Source organism: Nannospalax galili, unplaced genomic scaffold (genome assembly GCF_000622305.1).
Source record: "Nannospalax galili isolate Female #2095 unplaced genomic scaffold, S.galili_v1.0 scaffold487, whole genome shotgun sequence".
NCBI lineage: Eukaryota > Metazoa > Chordata > Mammalia > Rodentia > Spalacidae > Nannospalax > Nannospalax galili.
In genome coordinates, this window is record NW_008357047.1 from 2305958 (window position 1) to 2330680 (window position 24723).

Below are 24723 nucleotides of genomic sequence, written 5' to 3' on the forward strand. Positions count from 1 at the left end.
GGTGAAGCGTGAAGAACCATGCTTTTCTCTGGGATCAGCTGCTATAAATATAGTTTAGAAACAACAGCTATCAGCTTGAGTCCTCATAGACAGTAAGTCTAAAGTGGCATCTGACAGAAGTGAGCAGAGACAAGATACAGGACAGACGGGGACTTCTGGTGACAGCGTGAGGGCTCTAGCTCTAGTCATGTCCAGAGGAGGCTTGAACTTTCTAATTATACATGGCTCTCCATATCGATGGAGATTCAGCTGTAGATTGAGAATACCTAAAAGAGAAAACTCTGTCTATATTGAACATGTACAGACTGTTTTGTGTGATTAACCCCTAAGTAATACAAGGACTATTAATTTGGCACTTACATTGTTTACATATTATGAGTGATCTAGAGGTGATTTAAAATATGGGGAGGATATATGGAGCTCATATGCAAACAGTTTGTCATTTTGTATAAAATACCTGAGCATCCACAGATTTGTGTATCTACAAAGATCCCGAGCCTATCTCCCAAGGCTAACAAGGGAAGGCTTGTATATACACCAAAAAATTTTCCATTTTTACTTGAGCTAAACTCAGCGATGCTCTTGGCTTGTACTGTCCTGCAGTTCTGTCATTTTCTACCTCTGTGTGCTCTCCACTTTTGGTCTTTCTATTCCTGTTGCATAAGAACCACATCCTTTGTGAGGCTCCTTCCAGTGTGTCAGACACTGTGCTTACATATTTTATGTGCATTACTTCACTAAATTTCTACTCTCTCCTTCTTGAGAATTTATACTCAAATGGGCTCTGTCAACCCTTCCTTCCAAGACTGTAACTACGTTCTCCAGGATCTCCTTCCTTATATAGCTATGGTTTGAACTGGCCAATAAAACCAATTCTTAAGGGATTTTGAAAGTAGACAGAAAATGGGTATTTTTACTGTCCAGGTACAGACAGACACAGGCAAAAGATTTACCACACTCCTCCTGTTTTATGATTAAGCAAGTGAGAACATTTAGTTGGTGAGTTAATAAACTAGACAGAAAGCCGCCATAGTCGTCAGTCCTTGAAGAGAGGTGAAGCACTTGGGAATTAGAGAAAGTCTCCAGCACAACATGCCTTTGGAGGTCAATCACGGTACTTAGAGGCAGACCTGAAGGGAACAAATCCAGCTGGACCAGAACCAATCCCTTTGCTATACTCTACTGAGACATGAAATGATCCTTGGCGAGCAGAAACTACACAGAAGAGAGAACTTCTTAGGTTTGTTGAGAATTCAGTAGTGCAGCCTGTCAAGGGAGACCTAAGTTCAGTCACTTTTAAAAACCTTTTACAGGAGCTGGAGAGCTGGCTGTTCTTGCAGAGGACCAGGATTTGGTTCCCAGCACCCACATGGAGGCAACAACTGTTTCTAACCCCAGTTCCAGGGGATCCAATACCGTCTTCTGGCCTCCACAGGCACTGCATGTGTGTGATACACATGCATACGTGTAGGCAAATACTCATACACATAAAAAAATAAGTAAATAAATAAATCTTTTTTAAAATTCTCATTTCAGGCTGGATGTGGTAGTACACACCTCTAATCCCAGCACTTGGGAAGCAGAGGGGCTGGATCTCTGAGGTTGATACCAATCTGATCTCCATAGCAAGTTCCAGGCCAGTACAGCTACAGGGAGACCCTGACTCAAAAAGACCGAAAAATAAAACTGAATTAAATTTAAAAAATGCATTCTTATCTCAGAGGAGCTTTCTAGGTTTCACCAAACAGGCCTATTGACTGGGTTTTTAAAATATTTTATTTATTATTTTTATTTTATATGTATGAGTGTATTGCCTCCATGTAAGTGCACCCGTGTCATGCAAGAGGCTGTCGGATCCCCTGGGACTGGAGTTACAGACAGTTGTCAGATGCCATGTGGGTGCTGGGATTTGAACCTGGGTCTTCTGCAAGAGCATTCAGTGTTCTTAACCGCTGAGTTATCTCTCCAGACTCAACTGGGGTTTTTTAAGTACTGGGACTGAACACAGGGCTTCTGAATACGAGCAATCATGACTGAGCTGCGTCTACAATCTCTGCAAAGCCCATCTTTTTTCTCATTTAAACATTATTTTCTATAAAGTATAAACATTTTAAATATTAGTAAAGGTATGATTTGATGTTATTCAACAGACAGAAAATCTTTCAATTTTCTAAAAGTAGGACTAAACTACAGAGCTACATCTAAAACAAATTTTTGTTATTGTCACTGTTTAAAATCAATTTTACAGTTGATAAAAAGTTTCTTACTCATGATTTAATTTCATCACCACCACAATTTTGCAAAGAGAACAAAAGAAGTAATTCTAACAATTCTTTCTGAGAGATGAACAAAATACTAATACATTCATTTTTACCGCTAAATCTTAAAGCACTGTAAATCACACGGGAACCACACAGATCCCTAAATGTTTTTCTAATATGACCTTACTGATTTATCTTTAAGCTTTTTCACTTTCTGATGGAACAGAAATTAGTCTACTGATAAGGTTTTATTAATTTTAATAGGGCGCACACATCATTCTTGGAAAGAACATTAAGTCTTTTGTTTCCCACCCCAAATACTACTTAATGCACAATGAACTGATTTTCCAATTACTTCTCAGAAAAGTTTACCAATTCCAATTTCACCATAAGTCATGCTACTAGAAAAACTGAAAATAGCAACTTGAGATCTACTTGGCTTACCTCAAACCTTCTGGATGGTCCATATCTGTGACAAGATTGATTTAAAGTAATAATGGAACTGAGGTTTTCATTACAAGTCTATCTTTTAGGGAAAGTCACAGAAGAAAATAACCCTAGATTCTCTAATCATATTAGAAAAAATTGCCAGGGGTACGTTCCTTAAATTACAAAAGGACATTAACTTACTGGTCTTCATCATTTTTTGATGACAGTATCAATAAGATAGGGTTGGGAACCTTTTGAATTTGCCTTTCTAACCTAGTATTTCTTAATATTTATGTTATGGTGATAAGGCTATTTAAACAATTGAACTTCTTTTAACTGCTCCAAGTTAATTATCCTATCATCCTACAATCTCAAATCACCCTATCAAAGCTAGAGGAAGACCAAAAAGGCCTAATATTTTAGAGTAGCTCCTCGGTGGAGCCCTTTGCACACGTTATCTCGTTTAATAGAGAACCCTCGGAAGTAAGACTATTGCCCCCATCTGAGAGATGTGACAACTAAGATTTGAAGATATCAAGTAACTTGTCCAAGGTCATCTATACAGCATTTGGCAAAGCAAACATTTTCATCGTGGTTTAACATCATTTCCTTTTCTAATGTATGCGGAGTGAAGGCAAGCATCAGAAATATTTCTCTTCCTCTTCTGTGGACACTCACTGAGTTTTTGAATTACGCAAGAGATTACACCCCACACCCCACAAACAATGGTTCGCCTTGGGACTCCCAGTTACAGAATCTAGTTGTACAGTCAAAATCTTCTCTTTCGTCCATTCAGACACACACACACACACACACACACACACACACACACACAGAAAGAAATCATCCCCTATAGTTCACTAATGCACATCCTAATGAAAAGTTTGACCACAGAGAGGTAGAAGTGAAATGTTCCAAAGCACGATTGCTGGGTTTCTTGGCAAAAGGATCCTAGAAAGCTGAATTGATTTTCATGGATATATTAAAAAGAGAGACAAAGAAGTTGGCTTTCATTATTTCTGAGTTAATCAGACTCACTTTGATTTTTTTTAATTAATACATTTACCGTGGGCGAGGGCATGCCCATGGTATTTGTGTGAATTTCAGAGCACAACTTGCAGAAGTCAGTTCTCTCCTTCCACCATGTGGGTTCTAGGGCTCCAACTCAGATCATCAGGCTTGGCAATAAGTGCTTTTCCCCACTGAACAACCATGTCAGGCTCCTCGCTTTTATTTTAAATAGAGTCATTTATGGCCAGAGTGCAAAGTGATATTCCATGTTATAAGAAGGGTAATTCTACTAAATTCTACTAGTAAATTCTGTGCCATGGGTTCTTTAGGCTGAAGTTTCCTGGGAGATAATGTCCTGTGTTTCATAAAGATTCTGTCAACTCAGCCCCTGAACCACAGGGTGTATGTCCTAGCTCTTCTTGTAGCCCCAAAGGCCTGTGTTGAAATTTCATATTGTAGGGACAACAAATGTATTATTCTACGAGCCTTGACTTTGGAAGAATATCAACTACTTCACAGGTAGAATACAAATATCATTCTCCCTTTAAATCTGAGTAAATAGTCTTAAACACTTTCTAAATCCTATTATATGTACAAACTCTGCATGTAAAGGTTGAGCCCAGTAGGCAGAGGAACGTAAGTAAACACATCTTTCTCCCATAAGTACACAATACTGAGGAGAGGAGAAGGGCTTTGTTCTCTAGTCCCTCAATCCCTTAGTCACAGACCTTTTACAAGAAAAGGCAGAGTTAAAATAATAAGCCCGTCCTATGATAAGGAGCTTCTGTATTTGCATTTCAGTGAAAAATAGAGTTAGACAGGAACTCTGGGGACCCATGGAACACCAGCCTTACAAGCCCACCTTCTAACCTTTAGCCTTGTGAGTGAATTCAAGATCTCTTCAGTGTCAAAAAATGGGAATCCTAAGACCTGAATTATTTTTTTTTTCCTACAGGACACCTGAATTTATATGATAATTTGCAGTGCTTTCCACTTTTAATTTTTATTTAAAATTCTGACTAATTGTCAGTGACCTTTAAGAGTGAGGAAGTGGGGTGGAAGTGGAACAGAACTGGGCCTTTGATTCGTTGGTCTGATTTCATTCACCTACAAATTGGAACTCAGCACAGGGTTCTTTTGAGAACTGGAAATGATCGGTCTTGGCACAGTGCCAGTACATGCCTGCACTGGATAAGTGATAGTTTTGACTACTATAATCTCTCTATAAGCAAACAGTTCTTAGAAAACCTTTCCTTAAAATAACAGCTCTGTAAACAATTGCAGACACACGGCTTCTTCAGCGCCCCCAGTACTAAGCCATCTCCAAAGAGTGCATCTGATAGTGGGTGTGGCTTACACTGGCTCAGAATGTCAAACCCCAGTATGATTTTCACTTAAACATTGACTTGCTGCAATTTAATATCAAATAACTGTGGACATCATGCAAAGAAATTGCTGCAATTGGAGCCCAAACTCATATGTTGGCTGCTCAGTCACCAGCTTGGAGCTCTGTTTGAGGGTTTTTAGGAGATGGGGCCTGGCTGGCAAAAGTGGGTCAGTTAGGAGTGGCTTTTGAAGGTCCCATCCATCCTTGGTTCCAGTCTACCTCTCCCTACATCCTGTCGGAGACCATGTGAACATTCATGTCTCACATTTCTGCCACCATGGACAGAGTCATTCCCCCAACACGTCTTCCACAGTGTGATAGACTGAAAACCCACTGAAACCATGAACCAAAAGAAATCCTTCCTCCCATAAATTGTTTGTGTCAAGTATTTGGTGACAGAGATGAAAAAGACAGTTAGTACACAGATACTTTGTACTGCTGCACCCTGAGACACAGTCAGCTGAGTAAATTATTTTTAAATGGAAGGCTCTGATTTTATACAGACCTTACAAAGAGGTGCATATAGTGGGACAGACTCTGTGTGAAATGACAAAAAGCTTAGGAACTTTTCTAAGAAAGGACTTTGTTTGACTCACTTAGAACACAATGCATCTAAGTTGATGTTAACCTATCCCAGACTAATAGTTCATACATTTCTTTTGGAGCACAGAAAATTCATAATTCTGCTACAATTTTGCTATAGTTTCAGGGAGAAATTATCTTTCCAGGCCACCAGAATAGTGTGGTAATTAAGACTATGCATAGAAACCTTGAGGGACCAGATAAACTTATAAAGAAAGAAGAAATTTGTTGTCTTTGGCTAGCCTCGTCCCCTTTGGTTTCTGCTTCTAAGTCATTAGGAATCTTTTACTCTTTTTTTTAAGTGGATGAGTGTATTGCCTGTGTCATGCAATGCCCAGGGAGTTCAGAAGAAGGTGTCAGATCCCCTGGAACCGGAGTTACAGATGGTTGTTAGCCACCATGTGGGTGTTGGGAATCGAACCCGGGTCCTCTGCAAGAGCAGTCAGGGCTTTTAACTGTGAGCCATCTTGCCAACCCCAGAAATCTTTACTCATATAGCTCACATCTGATGGGGCTTATATTTAATGCACAAGCATTCCAAAAGTGAGGGCTGTGGGGAGTACTCAACCTAGTGTTTGTAATTCTTCTCGGGGGGCACTGATGGTGGTTGTTCTTCCTTCCAGGTCCCCCTCCATTTTAGACTGGAAATACGAACTTCCAAATCAAGTCAAGAAAGCTCAAGAAATGCTAACAGCTGAAACGGTCACAGAACCCATGTCTGTCTCATTCAAAGCACAATTTTCAGTGCTTGAAGATGCACCACAGGTTAAAGATATTCAACAAAGGTTCTAATGACAATCATCCAAATAATTCAAATATTTGAATAGTGTGTCATGATATTGTAATATCAACAAAATAAATCTAAATTCATTATTTTTCCCAAAAATCACAAGGAATGAATTTTCGTACATTACTCTGGTGTCTGTTGACCTCCATGGCGTGTCTGACCTCGGGTGTCTCCTTCATGTGGGCGTAATCTGAGGATCCTCTCTCAGCATCATGTTTCTGCTTGTAGGCAACCTTTAAAACACATAAGGATTAGACCCCACCCTTAGAGATGTGTTCGACTCTTACCTGTTAAGTTCTTGTGTTTTGCTCAGATTTTGTGGATTTAAATACCATGGCTGCCAGTGAAATTTCCTAAGAGTTACAAGGTAATACCCATAATACTCTCATCTTGGTGCTTGAGCCTATGTTCATTACTGTACATATGCAGCTTATTTCAAAATATTCTTGAGCCAAAGATACAATCATTCTCAGTTTTATTAATCTATCTTATATACTGCTGCAGTTTGGGGAAATCTTCAGTATCTGAGAGCTTGCAGGGTTATGAACGTCCAGAGTTTGAGTTTTGAGAACAACTGGCAAAAAGGAGGGGAATGTTTAAATTCATGTTATAGGATGCTTAAAATTGAGGCACTTACATTTAGGTGAAAGGCTCTGGCTTAGGCAGACACAACTGATTCATAGGTATGATATGAGATATGATACTACAATCTTCATTAAATGCAGGCAATAGTCTCAGATATGCAAGCCTTGTCCTCCATTATGGAAGATATCATCCCAATGCTGTCTGTTACCACCATGTTCAGCTTGCTCTTCGCTAGCTTGGAGAGAGAGCATGACAAAGGTGCCTCAGAAGGTCATGTAGCCAAATGAGACAACAGAGATGGGAACTGAAGATCAGAAATTTTTCCTGTATTCTCAGCTTTTACCATTATTGTTGTCATTTCCTTCACAATTCTTTTTAAAAATATTTATTATTTTTAACTTATATGTATGAGTGTATTGCCTGCATGTGTGTAAGCACACCCAGGTCATGCAAAACCCACAGAGGACAGAAGAAGGTGTTGGATCCCCTGGAACTAGAGTTACAGACAGTTGTTAGCTACCATGTGGGTGCTGGGAATCAAATCTGGGTCCTCTGCAAAAACAGTCAGTGCTCTTAACTTCTGAGCCATCTCTCCAGCCCCAACACAATTCTTAACTGCTGTTTAACTTTTATAGAGTGACCTATCTTATCCGACTTCCCTTACTGGAGGACACGATTGTCCAATTCCCTGAATACTCACACCCCAAAATAGTGTCTGATTAAAAAAAAATTAGCATCAATATCTGACCAATAAACTAACAAATGAGTATTGGAATGAGTGAGAACAATAATAATTGGGAGAAAGAAAGGCAAAATCTATTTCAATATACATTGAGTCAAGTCATAACAAGAATATTAAGTGGACTTGAAATTATTTGGTACAAGAAAATAAAATCAGGTTAAAAAGAAAAATCAGGACGATCTTGACCAAGAACAAAACAAAGTTTAGTTTCTAGCACAAAGAATATAGTTAAACTTAAGGAAGAATTTGTTACCAATATGAGCTCCTTGAAAGCTATCTTCCACATCTTTTAATATCCTGTGCTTATCACAGTGAACAAAACACAGCAGAAATGTAATAAACATTTCATAAATAGATGAACAAATGAATTTATTCAGTATCCTCATGCAGTTGAGACTCCTCATAGGCATTTATAAGCAGAACTGGCTACCCATCTAACTATGATAATATATCAACCTAAAGGATTACTGGAATAAGTACGTTATTTTTTAAAAATATTTTATTTATTATTTTTATTTTCTGTACGGGTGTATTGCCTGCATATATGTGAGTGCACCTATGTTGTGCAATGCCATGGAGGTCAGAACAGGGCTTTGGATTCCCCTGGAACTGGAGTTAAGGATGGTTTGTAGCTGCCATGTGGGTGCTGGGAATCGAACCCGGGTCCTCTGCATGAGCAGTCGGTGCTCTTAACCACTGAGCCATCTCTCCAGCCCATAAGTTATTTTTTAATAAATGGTCACTGAATCTTAACATTTTTATAAAATCCACCTACTAAAACTCTCAATGTTTATATTTCCCCTGTCTGGCTCTACATTTGCGTTTTCTTAGAACTTCTATCAAAGGACAACACAATTTGAGCCATCACATTCTCTAAACACTGAAAGCTTTGTTGAAAGGTCTTTAATCCAACCCCTAACCTATGTCCCCAGAGCTGTATCTATATAACCGTAAAGGAAGAGCGTAGCTTACAACACAGAAACTTCCAATGTGGGAAGACCAGTGTCTCCAAGCCTTCATACTGTCTACATGGATTAGAGGGTTGAACTCCTACACACACCCCAAGATGCTCCCAAGAGCCAATTCCTAATTTAGCCATCTCTTTCTTAAGGTACCCACAATGGCTGACTTAATCCTTATGCGAATTATTTAATTAAATCCAGGTTATCTTCTTCCAACTGTTCAACGCTATTTTTAGGTCATGACATTTTCTTTAGATGGCTGTGTAGGGATTTCTGACAATACACTGACATCTGATTCAGTCCTGTCCATCCAGCTTTCCATATCCAATTCTGCAGATTTAGTTGATTACCAAGACAAATGCAGCACTTCATACATTCAAGTATAACTCATCTTGTTACAGCATGTCTATCAGTTTACTCCATCAAGATAGTTAAGTCTGATACATATCTTTACATTCTCAACCATTACATTAAACAGGAAACCTTTAAGAACCTCCACACCGGTTGACAAGTCCATTATCAGCTACATTACATTTTATTTTATACCTCTGAGGGGAGGAAGGAAGAGTTTAATGGGTGGCCAGCTATACAAATCCAAGAAAAATTTCTATGAGAATTGTTCTTTCCCCTTAAATGAAAAGAGCTAGCATATGTCAGTCTCTTTTTTTGATGGTTGGCTGGTATATTTTAAATTAAATATCATATTTGTGACTTTTTAAACATAACCAATGCAGCTGATCTTTTTATGAGTTATCATAGAAATAGTGGCTCATCAAGTACAATTTTAAAACACTCTTAAAGATGCTACATCATTTTCTGCTTGCAGCATTCAGTCAGTTCATTTATAGCTGCTGCTAAGTATGGCTTTAGAACGGAGCTTACATCAAATTGGAGGCAGCTGAACTTTATCATATTAATTTTCTTCCTTTAAATAGCTAATAGAAAATGATGTCAAACTTACACATTTTCTGATAAATTTAATTTTTCAAGTATTTGTCATTATTATGTAACATTTCCTTAGATTGCAAGTATTTTCTTCACACTTTGAGAAAACTCAGGTTGCTACGGAGCTGCACACCTGAAGTGGAATGCTCTTTCCACCGTTTGACACATTTGGCATTATTATGTTTATATCTGTGTGTGTGTGTGTGTGTGTGTGTGTGTGTGAGGAGAGAGAGAGAGAGAGAGAGAGAGAGAGAGAGAGAGATTTAACTTATGGTCTATTTTATGAGCTCCATACAAAAAAATGTACTTTAGTCCCATACGACAGACATCTACGAACTCCAGACAGAGAACCGTGCAGACATAGACTCTCACAAATCTCAGTTCTAGGGGCTGGAGAGATGGCTCAGCAGTTAAGAGCACTGGCTGCTCTTGCAGAGGACCTGGTTTCAATTCACAGCACCCACATGGTGGCTGATAACCCTCCGTAACTCCAGTTCCAGAAGATCTGACACCCTCTTCTGACCTCTAGGGCATTGCACAACATAGGTACACCTACCTACAAGCATGCAATGCACTTGTACACATAAAATGAATATAATAAATAAAATATTTTTTAAAAAATAAAAGGAAATAAATCTTAGATCTAATGCCCACACTGCCTTTATCACGTCTATATGTGGGATTATGTGGCCCTTGCCTAGAGACAGCCATGCAGGTAAGGGGCCCATCACTTCAAGGCATACGCCATTCCATTTGGGGGTTTCATATACATTTGTAAATACAGCTAATAAAATGACCATCACAACTCTCTTCATTAAAAGCTATCTCCTCCTATCAGCCACTGTATGTAAGGAAATATAAAGCAGCTGTTAGCTTTCGTGCTAGTTTGCCAGGTGAAAGCAGCTACTTTAGGCATTCCGAGTTGCAGACAAACAGAAGAGCTGCCATAATGCAAGCAACATTTTTAGTCCAGGAGAGAAGGGGTAATTTTTTTCTTCAAGTGCATGAACACATAAGGCATTCCATCTCTTGAACTTCTTACAACAGAATTCCAAACTAATATATGTTGTTTCTTTCTGCCTCATTATTTTGTTTTCTTCATAGCACCATCTGACAACAAGTTTAAGCATCTGAGAATGTGTGCAAACTGATTGTAATAGTTTGTTTTAATAGTTTGGTGAAAGTTTAGGAAAGTGGGTGCTGGAGGGCTACTAAGATATTTGTTGTATAAGTATGAGGACCTGAGCTTGATCCCCAGGACCCATGTTAAAAGTTAGGCATGGGGGATGGAGGGATGGCTCAGTGGTTAAGAGTACAGGCTGCTCTTGCAGAGGATCCTGGTTTGATTCCCAGAACCTATGTAGCACCTAACAACCATCCATAAATCCAGCTCTAGGGAAATCTGGCACCTCTTCTGACCTCCACGGGCATTGCATGACATGGGTGCACTTACATACACGCAGGCAACACACTCATAGACATAAATAGAAATAAATAAATAATATATTTTTTAAAAGCCAGGCATGGTAAGATGCTTGTAATTCCGGTGCTGGGGCAGTAGAGATGGGGAGATCCCTGGGGCTCACTGGCCAGCCAGATGACCCTACTTGATGTGTTTCAAGATGGTGAGAGACCCTGTCTCAAAAAACAAAGTGGACAGTGCCTGAGAAATGACACTAGAACTTCTCCTCTGGCCTCCACATGCATGCACACAAATGTTCATGTGCACACATGCATGCACACACATACACGCACAGGTCCACACATGCACAAACGCACGTTTAGGAGACGTTCATCACAACCCAGAACACTAGCGTGTTTTTGAATTCCTCTAATTCTCTAAGTTAGATTATCACTACTCTGCTATGACATGAACACAGTTCACATTGAATTATTCAGCACAGACACTGCAGATGATCCTACTTTCTTGCCTTTTACTTCCAGGTCAACTCAGAATCACAATTTTAACAAAACACATTTGATGCATATAAATCTAAAGAATCATTATTATGACACCAGCCTTTGAAATGGACACCTTATTAGAATCCAGGCTTTTCTCTGAGGATAAGTCAGAGGCTAATCACGATAGGAAGCATTTGTAACTGATAGTGCATACAGATTCTCCCTACAGTACCTATCCCGGGATAACGTGATAATAATGTTTGAAGTAAATCATTCCGACAAAAATGTTGGCAGATTCCAAAATACCTGATATGAATATTGCTCATGCTGTGTTCCACATTGCAAATGTTGGTATACTATAAACCTGTGAAGAAGATGAGAAAACTTTTCTACTTCAAAAATCTAGAATGTGAGTATCCAAAACTGTTATCTTCCCAAATACAAAAATAAGAATGTATTTTCTTCTTTTCTTTCTTTGTTGCATAATTGTCGCTTGTCCTCCATCAAGTTTTGTGTTGCAGTGATATGCTTTATTAAAAGCACATCAGCAATAGCTAACCGCCAGGTGCGGATAGGACAAATGACGGGCATTCTTGTCAGCCCTGAAGAACTTTGACTTCACATAATTTTAGATTCATCTTGAATAGTTGAGATAAACTCACTGCCGAGCTGGGGACACAGCAGATGCTTAAATTTATAATAATTACTTAAAGATGTTCTGTGATGCTATTGGTATTTTTCACAAGTAAACCATTTTTTATTATTTTGAAATCCAAGGTATTTTTACTTAAAAGTTAAAATAGTCTAGAGAAAGAAATAACTCTGTTTAAACGAGGCATGGTGGTATAAGCTATAACACTAGCACTTAGGAGACCAAAGCAGGAAGACTGTGAGTTCAAGTCCACCAGGGCTGAATAGTGATGTAAGCCAGCCTGCACTACGATGTGAGACTGTTTTTCAAAAGTTGTTTAAAATAATTCTTTGAAAAAGAAATACATTTGTTTAACAAGAAAATGAGAAGTAGAGATGGCAGGAAAGATAAAAGTGTTGTTGATGTTAAGGACTCAGGCTCTAGAGCCAGACTAACCTGTTCGTGGTCTGTCTCTGATACTTATGGACTGTGTGACCTCTTTCTACAGCTCTACAATGGGGATTCCTCTTGGGGTTGTTGTGACATATGTAGAACAGCACGTGTGTGTTGTCACAAACCTACACTGCTCATGTGAACATAAGCAGATGGAAGCTTGTCCTCAGGAAGGCAATCAACAGCTTCAACTGAACTCCATTTTACGAGTACTGACCAGACAGTCCCTAAGTGCCAAGGAGTGCTTCAAGCACAAGAGCAGGACAGGGGACAAGGCAGATGAGGCTCCTCTCGTGGAGCTCAGACGGACAACTAACAGAAACTAGAGCACTAGAAACAGTCAGGTTGTGCTGTGAAGAAAACAAATAAGCCAGAAATCACTGAAATATTCTAGTTTGGAAATCTGCTGTAAAATAGTCAAGAGGCAAAGTACATTAAGTTTGCTTCATGTGTTGATGTAATTGAAGGAAAAATCACCCCTACACTCATAGTCTCAAAGTAAGTTTAAGTGATGGCAGCTCTTGCGTTTGTCTACAACTTGGAATCACTAAAATAGCTATACCACCTTGTGGAGTCTCTGAGTGGAGGTTGGAGATTTCCTAAATGGAAATCCTAAGCCACAGAGTAGGAAACTCAGGGAGCATGTGTCTAACAGAGGGAGCTGGTCCTGAACATGCCCCAAGAAACCATCACCTATTTGCTTGTCTTCTTAAAATGTGCTAAAACATTCTGGCTTGGGGATCATCCATTAAATCAGAGGCTCATTCAAAGGTTACCATCAAAATTCCATCTGTGTAAACTGTCTGAATGGCACTGGAACTGGCTCCTTAAACAGCAATGAATAGGATCTGGAAAAACAGAAAAGGCATCTGACACAGACTTGTAGGTCCTTTCGGTTTTCTGCCTTTTCACCAGTGATTATTGGCAGCATATGAACCAGTTGATTCAAACTTAACACTCAGTATGTGATTACCAAGAAAAAACAAATAATGCTTATAAAGTGCCAAATAACTTCCACAAGGTTACAGCCTTGATCTCTGCAACTCCACAACAACATAAGAGTCGCACCTCACTCTGGAGCTGGGACACTTCTCTTGCAAAGACACTGTCGATGGTGGCTGGCATCTGCTTGTAAAGAGAGTTGGAAAGGTCAGCCTTGACGGTACCTTTGTATTTTGCCTAGGGAGAAAAAGGAAAATAAATTTAACTACGGTGAATATAAAAAGAAAACTTTCTTTTAAAACATAATTGATTGTCAAAGCTGTAGATTGTTTAAATTTATAATACTAAATCTGACCGGCATATTCTGAAAGAGAGAAATACATCCAGTTTATCATGGAGAGAGTTTGAACGAGAAACACTAGAACACATGGACTGTTCCTGTTTGAACTGTGCACATTTCTAAAATTTGTGTATTGATAGTTTTGTGTGCTTGGTCTCAGAATAGTGAGAGATGTTCTGAGCTGTTCCACAAAACACAAGCCATTAAAATTTACTGTCTAGAACCCAAAGGCAAACAGTAGGGCAGCAAGAAGCTGGGAGGGCTGGGAGGTTAGATAACAGGCACCCAGACAATCAGGTACAATAAATATTTTCCAGTGCTCTACAGGACTATAGGGTGTCCGTAGCTCACACAAAAAGCTATTATTTATTTTATAAATAACTAGAAGTGGGGGCCAAAGGCTCCAAACACAAAAGACAAGGAGAAAGAAAAGGAGATTACCCTGATTTGCTCAGTACTATCACTTACAAGGCACATCACTCTGCATCCCAGAAAGATGCATAATTTTTTTATCTGCTAAAAAAAATTATTTGAAAAGCTTAAGGAGATAAAATGTTACTCTAATTTCATCATAACACACTGTATACACATATAAAACTGTCACATTGTATCCTTTAAATATGTACAATTAATAATTATTATTTCTTTATTCAAGCCTTTAGAGCTTTCTTCTGCCATTATGGTAGGTGGGAGTTCATTTGCTCTGTGGGTGTGTGTATGCATGTGGGTGTATATTTGGACATATTGGTGTATGTATTTGGGTGTGTGTACATATTTGTGTATTTGTCAGTGTGTATTTGTGTACACACTGATATGTTTATATATTTGTGTGTATTTGTATGTAAATATGTATGTGTGTACTTTTATGTATTTGTATTTGTTCTTATGTATTTGAGAGTGTGTACGTATGTGTGGGGGGGGGCTGTGAGTGAGCTCCATCATTACTTGAAAGGACAAACACTTAGTCACCATTTCCTCTTGAGAAAATTAGGTTCAAGGGAACACAATCGATCACCTACTTGCAATTTTTCATTCTGCAGTTAACTCCTTCAGGAAAATTAATCAATCACAAATTGAGAACATCAAGAATTTCTCTGCACAGGAGAAATAACACAGCTAACACAAGCAAACAAAACTGTGTTCCTTTGTGTTCTGTGGATGAGACCTGGACGTCCCTCCCCACGCAGAGGTGCTGTGGGTATTGATTGATGGAGTGCATATCCTGTGTAGGCCTTTTGTCCCCACAGCTACGGATGTTGGTAATAAGAAAGGAAAATGGACTGGTTTTCAGAAAAAATGTTTCACTTGGTAGACAGTCCTTTCCAATATAACTTAGAGAACACTAGAGGTCAGTCAGTTACAGTGCAAGTTTATTCACAGACTATGCAAATACCTCAACATAGAAATTATTGTTGGCATTGTGCTCTGTGATACAGTGTGAATTTCCTGTACTAAATAAATGCTCTCAGAAAAAGGCTACATGGCTTTTCAACTGGAAATAAGTGTTTTTCTGACCCTGGCTTTATAAATAAGCACCTTCATTGAGATGAATTTTATTCCACTCCAAAACAGTTTAAATTAGCTTAAAAGTATATGTCAAAGATACCACACTTTATAGTTTCAGTTAGCAAAACTTATTTCCAAAGTCGTATTCAACTGTTTCCCTCTAAAATATGTCCATTAGGAAATGAATAATTTGGAACTCCTAAAATCAACTATGCTGGAAAACCTTTCTACTAAGTGAATAAAAATACGAATTTTCAAGAGTAATTCTATATAAATAAGAAATGAAAAGCTGGGTGTGGTGGCGAACACCTTTAATCCCAGCACTCGGGAGGCAGAGGCAGGCAGATCTATGAGTTCAAGGCCAGCCTGGTCTACACAGTGAGTCCCAGGTCAGTTGGAGCTACAGGGAGACCCTGTCTCAAAAAGGCCAAAAAAGAAAAAAGTAAAGACTAGAGTCTATATATATATTATACAATAAAATGCATCAATCATATATAGCAAAATCAATTTACAGGTATTAGCATCATGCACGGAATTAGAAAATCCAGTGGTGCTTTCAAAATTATTCTCCACCTTATTTTTGCTGTTGTTTCTCTGTTTTGAGACAGGGTCACACTATGTAGCCTTGGCTGACCTGGAATTCACTATGTCGAACAGGCTGCTCTCAGCTCACAGAGATCCATCTGCCTGTCTCTGTCTTCCAAATGCTGGGATTAAAGGTGTGCACCACTACAGGCCTAGCAGTATTCTCCAAATATAATGTATATTTTCATCTACGTAAATACAAAAAAGAAATCATAGTTAATTTTGTAGCTTTTGAGATCTTACCTCAGAAATAAAAGCACCGATATTTTTTACATGGTTTAGCATGGGCGTATCAGTCACAAATGTGCACTTGTCCTTAGACTTTTTATATTCTTCTTTATAATGGATCTAAAAAGGAGAATAACTGACATAAGAAAACCACTGTAATGGCCTTTTCTGAACAGAGAGTTAAGTTAATAAAGTCTGTTTTCTGAAGTAGATGTTGAAATGTGGGCAAAAATCCAGGGCAGGGTTCCACAGGTGATGAGGCGCCATGAGGGAGGGCTGCACTTTCAAAGAGCAAGCGTCAAGTCGTTATTAAGGATCAGTCTCGGGTAGAGCGTAGGGAGATGGCTCAGTGGGTAAAAGTGCTTGCTACACAAACAAGAGAACCCGAGTTTGAATCCCCACCACCCACATAAAAAGCCTGGTGGATAGCACAAGCGTCTGAATCCCAGCACACTCCTACAGGGAGATGGAGGCATAGACTGGAGAATCCCAGAAGCTCATGGGCCAGTGAGGGTGGGGGAAAGCCCTGGCTAAAACGAGGTGGAAAGTGAGGACCTACACCCAAGGTTGTCTGTCTTCTGATTTCCACACACGTGCAGTGGCACAGAAATATGTGCACTCACACACCAACGCGCGCGCGCGCACGCGCGCACACACACACACACACACACACACACACACACACACACACACACACACTGGAAAGTATCAACCCTGGGAATATTAACCACAGACTCTGGGTCCTGTTTGTCAAACAAGCTGCCTTTCACGTCCACTGGTGCTTCTTCAGTTACGCCTGTGATCACACAGAAGCAGCTACTTACCTCAAGTTAGACAAGCCTTCCTCAAAAAAGATGTAATAACGTTAAGATGTACTAGCAGAAACTAAACAAGTGGAGATTACTCTTAGCATTCTGACCTCTACAGGCTGGATTAGAAAAAAAAGGCTTGAATTACAAGGATGGGCATCCCACTGCTAATTAGTTCTCCTAGATCAAATTCACCCAGTTTATCAGCAATCTTTGCCTGCCTGCCATCCTCCTCTCCCCAGAATCAGAGTGCTTGCCAGGTGGTATAGATCATTCCAGAATGCCCCCTTGCTGTGAGTGGGCAGATCCACCAGAGAAAGCCTTCTGGGGGCTTAGCTGACATGTTCAGTTCTCTCAAATTCACTGATAAAATGAGTCACTCACTTCTACTTGGGGAGAGGCCAGAATTATTCTCCTGAGGTAAGATCCCACTTGGGTACACAAGTCCAAGAGAAGTCAGCAAATATGGAGATGAGCCAACAGTGTCCTGCTGTGATGCTAACTGCTGTTCGGTCTGAAAACTGGGTAGGCCAGACTTTAGATGAGTTCAAGAAGATGGCAGTAATTTGCTAAAATTTATACCATCCTGCAATAAAATTATGCTTATCTATCCAAGACTATAAATACTTAAGCTAGAAAAAATGCCCCAGGTCACATGATAAATTATATGGTCTTCCTAATTATAATCCTAAAGTGACTCATACTTGTATACACTACCCAGTTCTTAAGAAGGCATGATTAATATTGATGTTACGAACTAACCTTCCAAGGCGGCTTTATCATATGCAAACCTGGTTTGAGAGGCCTGACCTAACCTGAGGTGTAACTAGATACAAACATAGTATTTTCAAAATTCCCTATTTCACTGCTGTGATGCATAGATACTCATGCCTACCATATTAAACACTTACTTTATTCATGAAATCAACAGGAGAACATATTTATCTTATCTGAGCACTAAATTACTTTTTTCCTTCTCAAAGATTAGCCATAATTTCAGGTTCCTGCAAATCGCTCGCTCAGTCACTAGTAATTAAATCGTTAATGGCAGTATGATAAATAGGAGGCTATTTTGATCATGGGGGGGGGGAAATATCCCTGTTATATAATTAAGTGTGAGAAAAAAAATAGCCTATCATTAGGCTTAAGTTTGCCTCATTATTTTTATCTTCTGCCACCATCTTTCCCATCAGGATCACATTCTTCACCACAATGGTATGTGCTATGGCTACAGGACTTCTGAAAATGCCTGACGGGCTGAATGCCGAAGACAGGCGCCCTGGGAGAAATATTTACTTCCTTTGTTCCATGGGCAAATAGTTCAGTCTTAATTGCAGGACTCTGTGACTTTCTTTGATTTTAATTTAAAAGTTGAGTGCATATGTATCTTTACATTTGAGTTGCGTCTTAAAACTTAAGGTCATTTGCTAATTGCTATCATGTTATAAAATTCATTACAGATCACACAACATCATGATTAGTGTTGGGTTTCAAATGAGTTTCTGATTGTGATTTCTATGGATTTGTGTGTGTGATGCACAATGAATCATCATCTGTGATTCATAATGAATTTGTGTGTACAATTTGTAATACATTTGTATGTGCGATTTCCAAGGAGTTTGTGTGTGATTATAAGTGAAATCCGTAACACACATGATAATAAGCAAACGCTCTTAAGTTCGTATATAAATTAAGTCTATTGCATATTAGCAGAGGCATCCTATGTCAGGGTTATAGGAAATGATAAATGAACTACATCAAGCAAACATACAAGGTTTAGGTAAGATATAAATCACCTAACAGATGGTTATCTCCTAACACAACCATGTCTACAGGTTATACTCCAAACTGGCAGCCTCTATCTATGAGACTCCCAATCATACCCGGTCCCTCCTACCAATGGAACTTGAATGGGACTTGACCTGTCTCAAAGGATAACTGGTCAAACCAAGCATAGTCCCCGATTAGTCCGAGAGGGGGTAAGGAACAGCTCAGCAGTAGCTCTGAGCACAAAGTAAGTCAGGAAATCTTCCCAACAGAATGTCTAGTGTTTGTGGGCTAAAAGGGGAAGCTTTGTGAAGTCCTCTGATAAGGCATGCTGCTTTCTTATCTTTTCCTTTCCCCAGTCAGAGGTGGCAGCAGTCAGAGGTGGCAGCAGTGATGTCACAAGGCAATAAGCCAGGCACTGATGATGATAGGGCAGAAGGAAAGGAGCCAGGGAGAGTGGAAATGGTGGCGTGGAGATGAAGCCACCTAACTCCCTGTTCTATATGTGGAGAAAATCAAAGACTGCGTTAGGGTCTTGCTGTCACTTGCAAACCAGCTGCACTAAAAAAAAACACACAGCCCAGCCAGGCACATTTAGTCCCAGAATTCAGGAGGCAGATGTAGGCACAGCTCTGTGAGTTCGAGGCCAGCCTGCTTTATATAATGAGTTCCAGGCCCGCTGGGGCTAGAGGGAGAACCTGTCTCGAAAACAAACAGAAAAACAAAACAAAACAGAAGAAAAAAGAGCACAATAAATCTTCAAATTAAAAATAAAGGTGAGGACAAAGTAGAGAGCTTTGTGAGCGATAAGATGCCCCAAACAGTTACTTTATCCTTCAGCTTTACCCACTAATCCCACAAGTCTCCACTACAATTAGAGTGAAATTAGTGCACTGTTGCTTCCTGTTCCTGGTCACACTTCTTTCAGGAAGCACAAGATGAGCTAAATGCTCAAAGTGGATGAGAAATGTGGAAATGTCTGCAACTATTTCTTCTTACATGCATGCTTATCTAGAAAGTCTCTGCACAAATGGAAACATGCCAGTTGAATTCTGGAAGTGCCCCCCCCCCCCCGAGGAAAAACTACAGCTCCACCCTTGTTTTTGAACTGGAAGGTCACAGCCAAGGTCACTCTTCCAGGTTTTCCATATGGCAGCCGTGGAATTTAATGTTTTCAACACTGGGAGGATTTATTCACAGCATACAAATCCATTTGCCTGAAAAAAAAGTGCCCAATCCCATGCAGATGCAGCCCAACTGGCCCCACACACGGTTCTTTCTGCCTCCATGACTTGAAGCCTGCAGAAGATCCCCTTTTGCCTGGTATTTTTTATGATCATTTACCAGAAGGCGCCCAGATCCAGAGAGAATAGATCTAATTTACACAGGAATTAATAAAGTTTTTGACAAACAGGATGAAATATCAGAGTGTTTAGTCAGGGAAATGAAAAAAACAAGTGTTCCATAAGGCAGGAGAGATGGCTCAGCAGATAAGAGCACTGACTGCTCTCACAAAGGATTGGGATTTGGTTCTCAGCACCCACAGGGTGGCTAACAACTGACCATAACTCCAGTTCCAGGGAATCCAAGACCCTCTTCTGGCCTCCACAGGCATTGCATGCACATGGGTACACTTACATACATGCAAGTAAAACACTCATACACACAAAATAAAAATAAACCAAAATTTAATTTTAAAAAAAAGTGTTACATGACTGAAAGAAAAAGTAAGAGGCTAGGTGTCCTTCAGGACCGGGATATGAGTTACGCAGGGGAAACCTATGACGTCGGAAATTGAAGTGCAGAGCAGAATCTAGGTGAGCAAGAAGTGAAAAGACAAGAAGAAGAAAGAGAACGAAGAGGAAAAGAAAAGGGACAGGAAAGAAAACTGTCTTCTGTTGATTCCCAAAGTGAAGCCCCTTGACCCCAAAAATTGACATGTCCCTCTTTGGAGAATTCCAAGTAGTGCAGGTCTCCCAGGACTAATCCCCAGGCCAGTTTACTTAACATGTCTACACACTGTCTGGCAGGGGATGGGTACAATAGCTCACCAGGGCTGCCAAAGACCCCAGCTCTTCCTCAGAGTGAAATGGCAAGCTCAAAGCGATGAACCTCAGTTCTCAGAGGCCAGGTAAGAAAGCAGGAAAGTAGCTATTAGATCTGTTCCCTGTGTGCTTAAAATCATTCAAACTGCTATTAAAGATGACTGGGCTACGCCATCAGCTGTAAGTCAGAAAGCAGGATTGAAAATGGCTCCGATGTCCCCAAGTCCAAGAAGTTCCAAAGAGCATTGTAAAGAGCACTGAGAGCAAAAGCAAAGCATCACCTTTCTCTGCTCATAATCCCAGGCTAACCACTGCTGGATTGTTGTGCACAGTTCTGGTGATGATATGCCTAGGGCGATCTACAAGGATAGAAGTCCAAAGAAGAGTGATCGGACCAAAGCAGGCACGTACAGAAAAGCAGCTCTCTGAGAAGAAACCCATAACCCCAAAGGCCCACGTAGAAAACATAGTGGAAAGAGACCACTAGCCAAGCTCTGGCCCTGGCTGGCCCTCCACTAACACTGCTGGGCAGGTGGTGGTCTTGGACCATCACTCAATGTTCAGTTTGCACACCTGTGAACCTATACAGATGTCTGCTCTGACATATACGTAAAAATAAGACATGACGAATTATAAAACACCACTAAGGCATTTGAAGACTTCTGTTTAAATCTGACGTGACTGGGGGGAGTGGTGGGCTAAATTAATTGTGAGGCACCAATACAGACCTGCACAAATTAGAAATGCTGTACAATACAGGCTCCCCTGGAACAGAGGTCTAATTCAGTGTGACAATGCAGTGTGTTTGATCTATGCTTTAGGTCCCTGATTGATGTATTTTAAACAATCCTCTAGTTATGCAGCAATATTACAGAAATGAGCATTTCAAATTTAGAAGTTGCACTTTCATGAAAAAGGAATTTGAAATTTAAGGGCATTTGCTTCACATAAAACCATTGATGTCGGGGAGGAAGAAAAAGTAATTATTACTTTCTAACTGGAACTCCTAAGAAGATGAAAGTTTAATTTAGCGCAATGCACCAAGTCCTTCCAGGAATCTGTTGAGTTTTTAGTTTTGTTTTTGGTATTGTTTTTTTTTGTTTGTTTGTTTTATTCTTGTGCGGGGCCTGGCACACGCTATAGATACAATTTAGTACTGAACTATATCGCTAGACTTAACATTTGGCTTTAAAATGATTGTGTAAACTCTTCTTTTTATTTTTTGTTATAACTTAATGTAATTTTCAGAATCATTATTGATAACTGTGAAAATTATTTAAAAACAAATATCTTAATAAGTATTCTTTAGGAAATTCTATTAGGAAATAAACTGCACTAGGAAATAAAATGTGAACATGTACCCAGGCATAAATTAAGTCATAAAAATCATGGTCTAACTATTTAAGTAGTGCAGACATTCTTCCATAAAACATAAATATATAATAAGCAGAAAAAAATCTCTCCCTATGTTTTATTTCACCTAAGGGGAGAGAAATTGCATGACTTCTGTTTTCACAAAATGATAAAAGGCCTCACTACAAGCCGGTTTTAAAGTCACTGATAAGTAATCCTATCCAAAACAACTCCAGTAAATCACCCGCTAATTAAAGCTACAGCTCAGCAATAATTATACTTGAATAAAAACATCAGAACTGCAAGGGGTGCTAGCTCCAGAGTTAGGTTATAACTGTCCTTAATGTTGGCATGTGAGTTCAAGGCCAGCCTGGTCTACATAGTGAGTTCCAGGACAGCTGGGGCTACCGGGAGACCCTGTCTCAAAAAGACCAAAATGTAAATAAACAAACAAATAAATAAATAAATAAATAGTAATAAAGCTTTGCGTGGAAATCTCCATGTCTTTCATTCTAAAATAGGGGAAAGAGAAGACCCAACCCCACCAGCTATAGTACCTGGCATACAGTTCTCAATAAATTTTACCTGCCACTGGTGCCGTGGTTACTGCTGTCCTTGCTATCTTGTTATTACAGTTTACAAAGAATTTCCACATTCATGAAGTAGCTTATTATTATTCAGCAATAAGACAAAGAATTGCTAATTTAAATGTTAACTATATTACATGCCATGTCAAGTCAATGGAAAGCAGACATACTTTCATCTTCCACCATCTTATGTCGAACAAGACTCGAAGGATATAAAAGTTAAGAACAACTACAATTTATCCCATCATCACAATGTCCCAGAGAACAGATGCAGCATTTTCAATGTGCAGCAAAATTTTATCATACTATTATGATTCTTACACTTGAAGAGCTATGCCTACCCATGTTAATAACCTTCCAAAGGTTATTGTTGAGTTGACTCAGGCAAGTTGACCTTGGAGGATTAGCTGCTATGCTACCCAACTGCCCAGGAAACAAACTTTGCTCATCAGCAACAGCAGAAGCAACCAGTGTTGCATTCAGCTCCCTAACCAAGGCATAAGCAAACGCATTTTAGAGAACTCCATGTTCTTTATACCAGCAATTCTCTTAAATCAGTTTATGAAGGTCTGGAAAATTCACATCCCTAGTGAGAAATACTTTTCCTTGTGTTTCTAGAATTCTGGTTTATATATTTGTTACACATCTGTCATGTTCATACTAAAAAATTCTAGAATTGCCTTCAAAAGGAATATGAACTGACCCCGGTTCCTGAAAACAAGTCACAACAAAATTATTCCTTTGTACTGACCATCACGTGGATCAGGGTTCTTAACATGCAGTTTACTAATCTATAAATCCTGCATTTCAAAGAAATGTGAGATGCATTTAAAGGTATATGCATATCTTTGGTTTGGAAAATGACTGCATTCGTCAACTCCTTCCAAAGTCCCTCTGAATATTAAACATCATTCAGTCTTCCATATTGAAAGTGATTCATTTAAAGATCCTTCCAGACAAATCACAGCATTAAGCTAATTTTGAATTCTTGGGGATTCTCAAACGGAATGAATGCACTTGACAGTTGCAGTGCCTTGTGATTTCATGCCAGGCTGATGGCACCAGTCATTAAGAGACAGAATCTAGACTGAAAATGAGAAGATTCGCTCCAGGAGAAATTCTCTACATAGGTGACCTTGGAAAATGACTTAAAATTTCTGGAGCTAATTTCATGACCTAGAAAATGACTGTGTTTTAATAGATGACTTGAGGGTTTTGTCCCTAGGCCTGTGACTCTATGACACAGCCACTCCATGCAAACAATGCAAAAAGAAGAGAAAGCTCACTAAAGCCACTTACATCACTGATGAGTTCGGTGCACTTTCGGGCCAGTTCCATGCTTAGGTCTTCAATAACAGGTTTTAAGAATACCTATGTGGACAAAAAGAGAAAAGGAGCAGTTTGGCTTCCTACCTGTCAGGCTACATCCTGTTTTGGGCAGTTTCTTTCTTACTCACATTGCCTTCTTCGTTTTCCTCTTCCTCTGTTTTCTTCTCTTCATCTTTCACATCCTCTAATACAGGGACCCTCATGTTTTTACCCTGTCAAAATATTAAGACTTTTAAACTTCACTAGTCTAGTGTCTTTGCATAGACTACAACACCCCTGAGTTCCGGAGTCGCTAGGGCCCTGGAAGCAAGACCTTGCCAGACTTTATCCCTGCCTGGCTCATGTCACTGTCCTTATCTTTGGTGCTGTGTGAGTGAATAGCTGGGATCCCAGGGGGCTGCCAAGGCCTGCCTCACAAGTGAATTAACATCTTCTGGGCAAAGTTCAGTTTTACAAACTTTTAAAATCAGCATTCTTTGAACAAGTTAAGAAATTCAAGACAGAAAATTTCTTTATCTTTTACTAATTCAATTCATTCACAAAATGATTTTAAAA

At 39.5% G+C, this 24723-nt stretch overlaps 1 protein-coding gene across 1 annotated transcript in view; it reads right to left on the reverse strand.

The window, feature by feature from the left end:
* Nebl (nebulette) overlaps positions 1-24723 on the reverse strand; it is a 208299-nt gene that overhangs the window by 101503 nt on the left and 82073 nt on the right. Inside the window, exons 7-11 of the mRNA XM_029557134.1 lie at positions 24297-24380; positions 24139-24210; positions 16294-16398; positions 13746-13856; positions 6580-6690 (exon numbers count right to left, since the gene is read on the reverse strand). Coding sequence (XP_029412994.1) covers positions 6580-6690; positions 13746-13856; positions 16294-16398; positions 24139-24210; positions 24297-24371 — 474 coding nt within the window. The 5' untranslated portion in view covers positions 24372-24380. The remainder of the gene's footprint in view (positions 1-6579; positions 6691-13745; positions 13857-16293; positions 16399-24138; positions 24211-24296; positions 24381-24723) is intronic.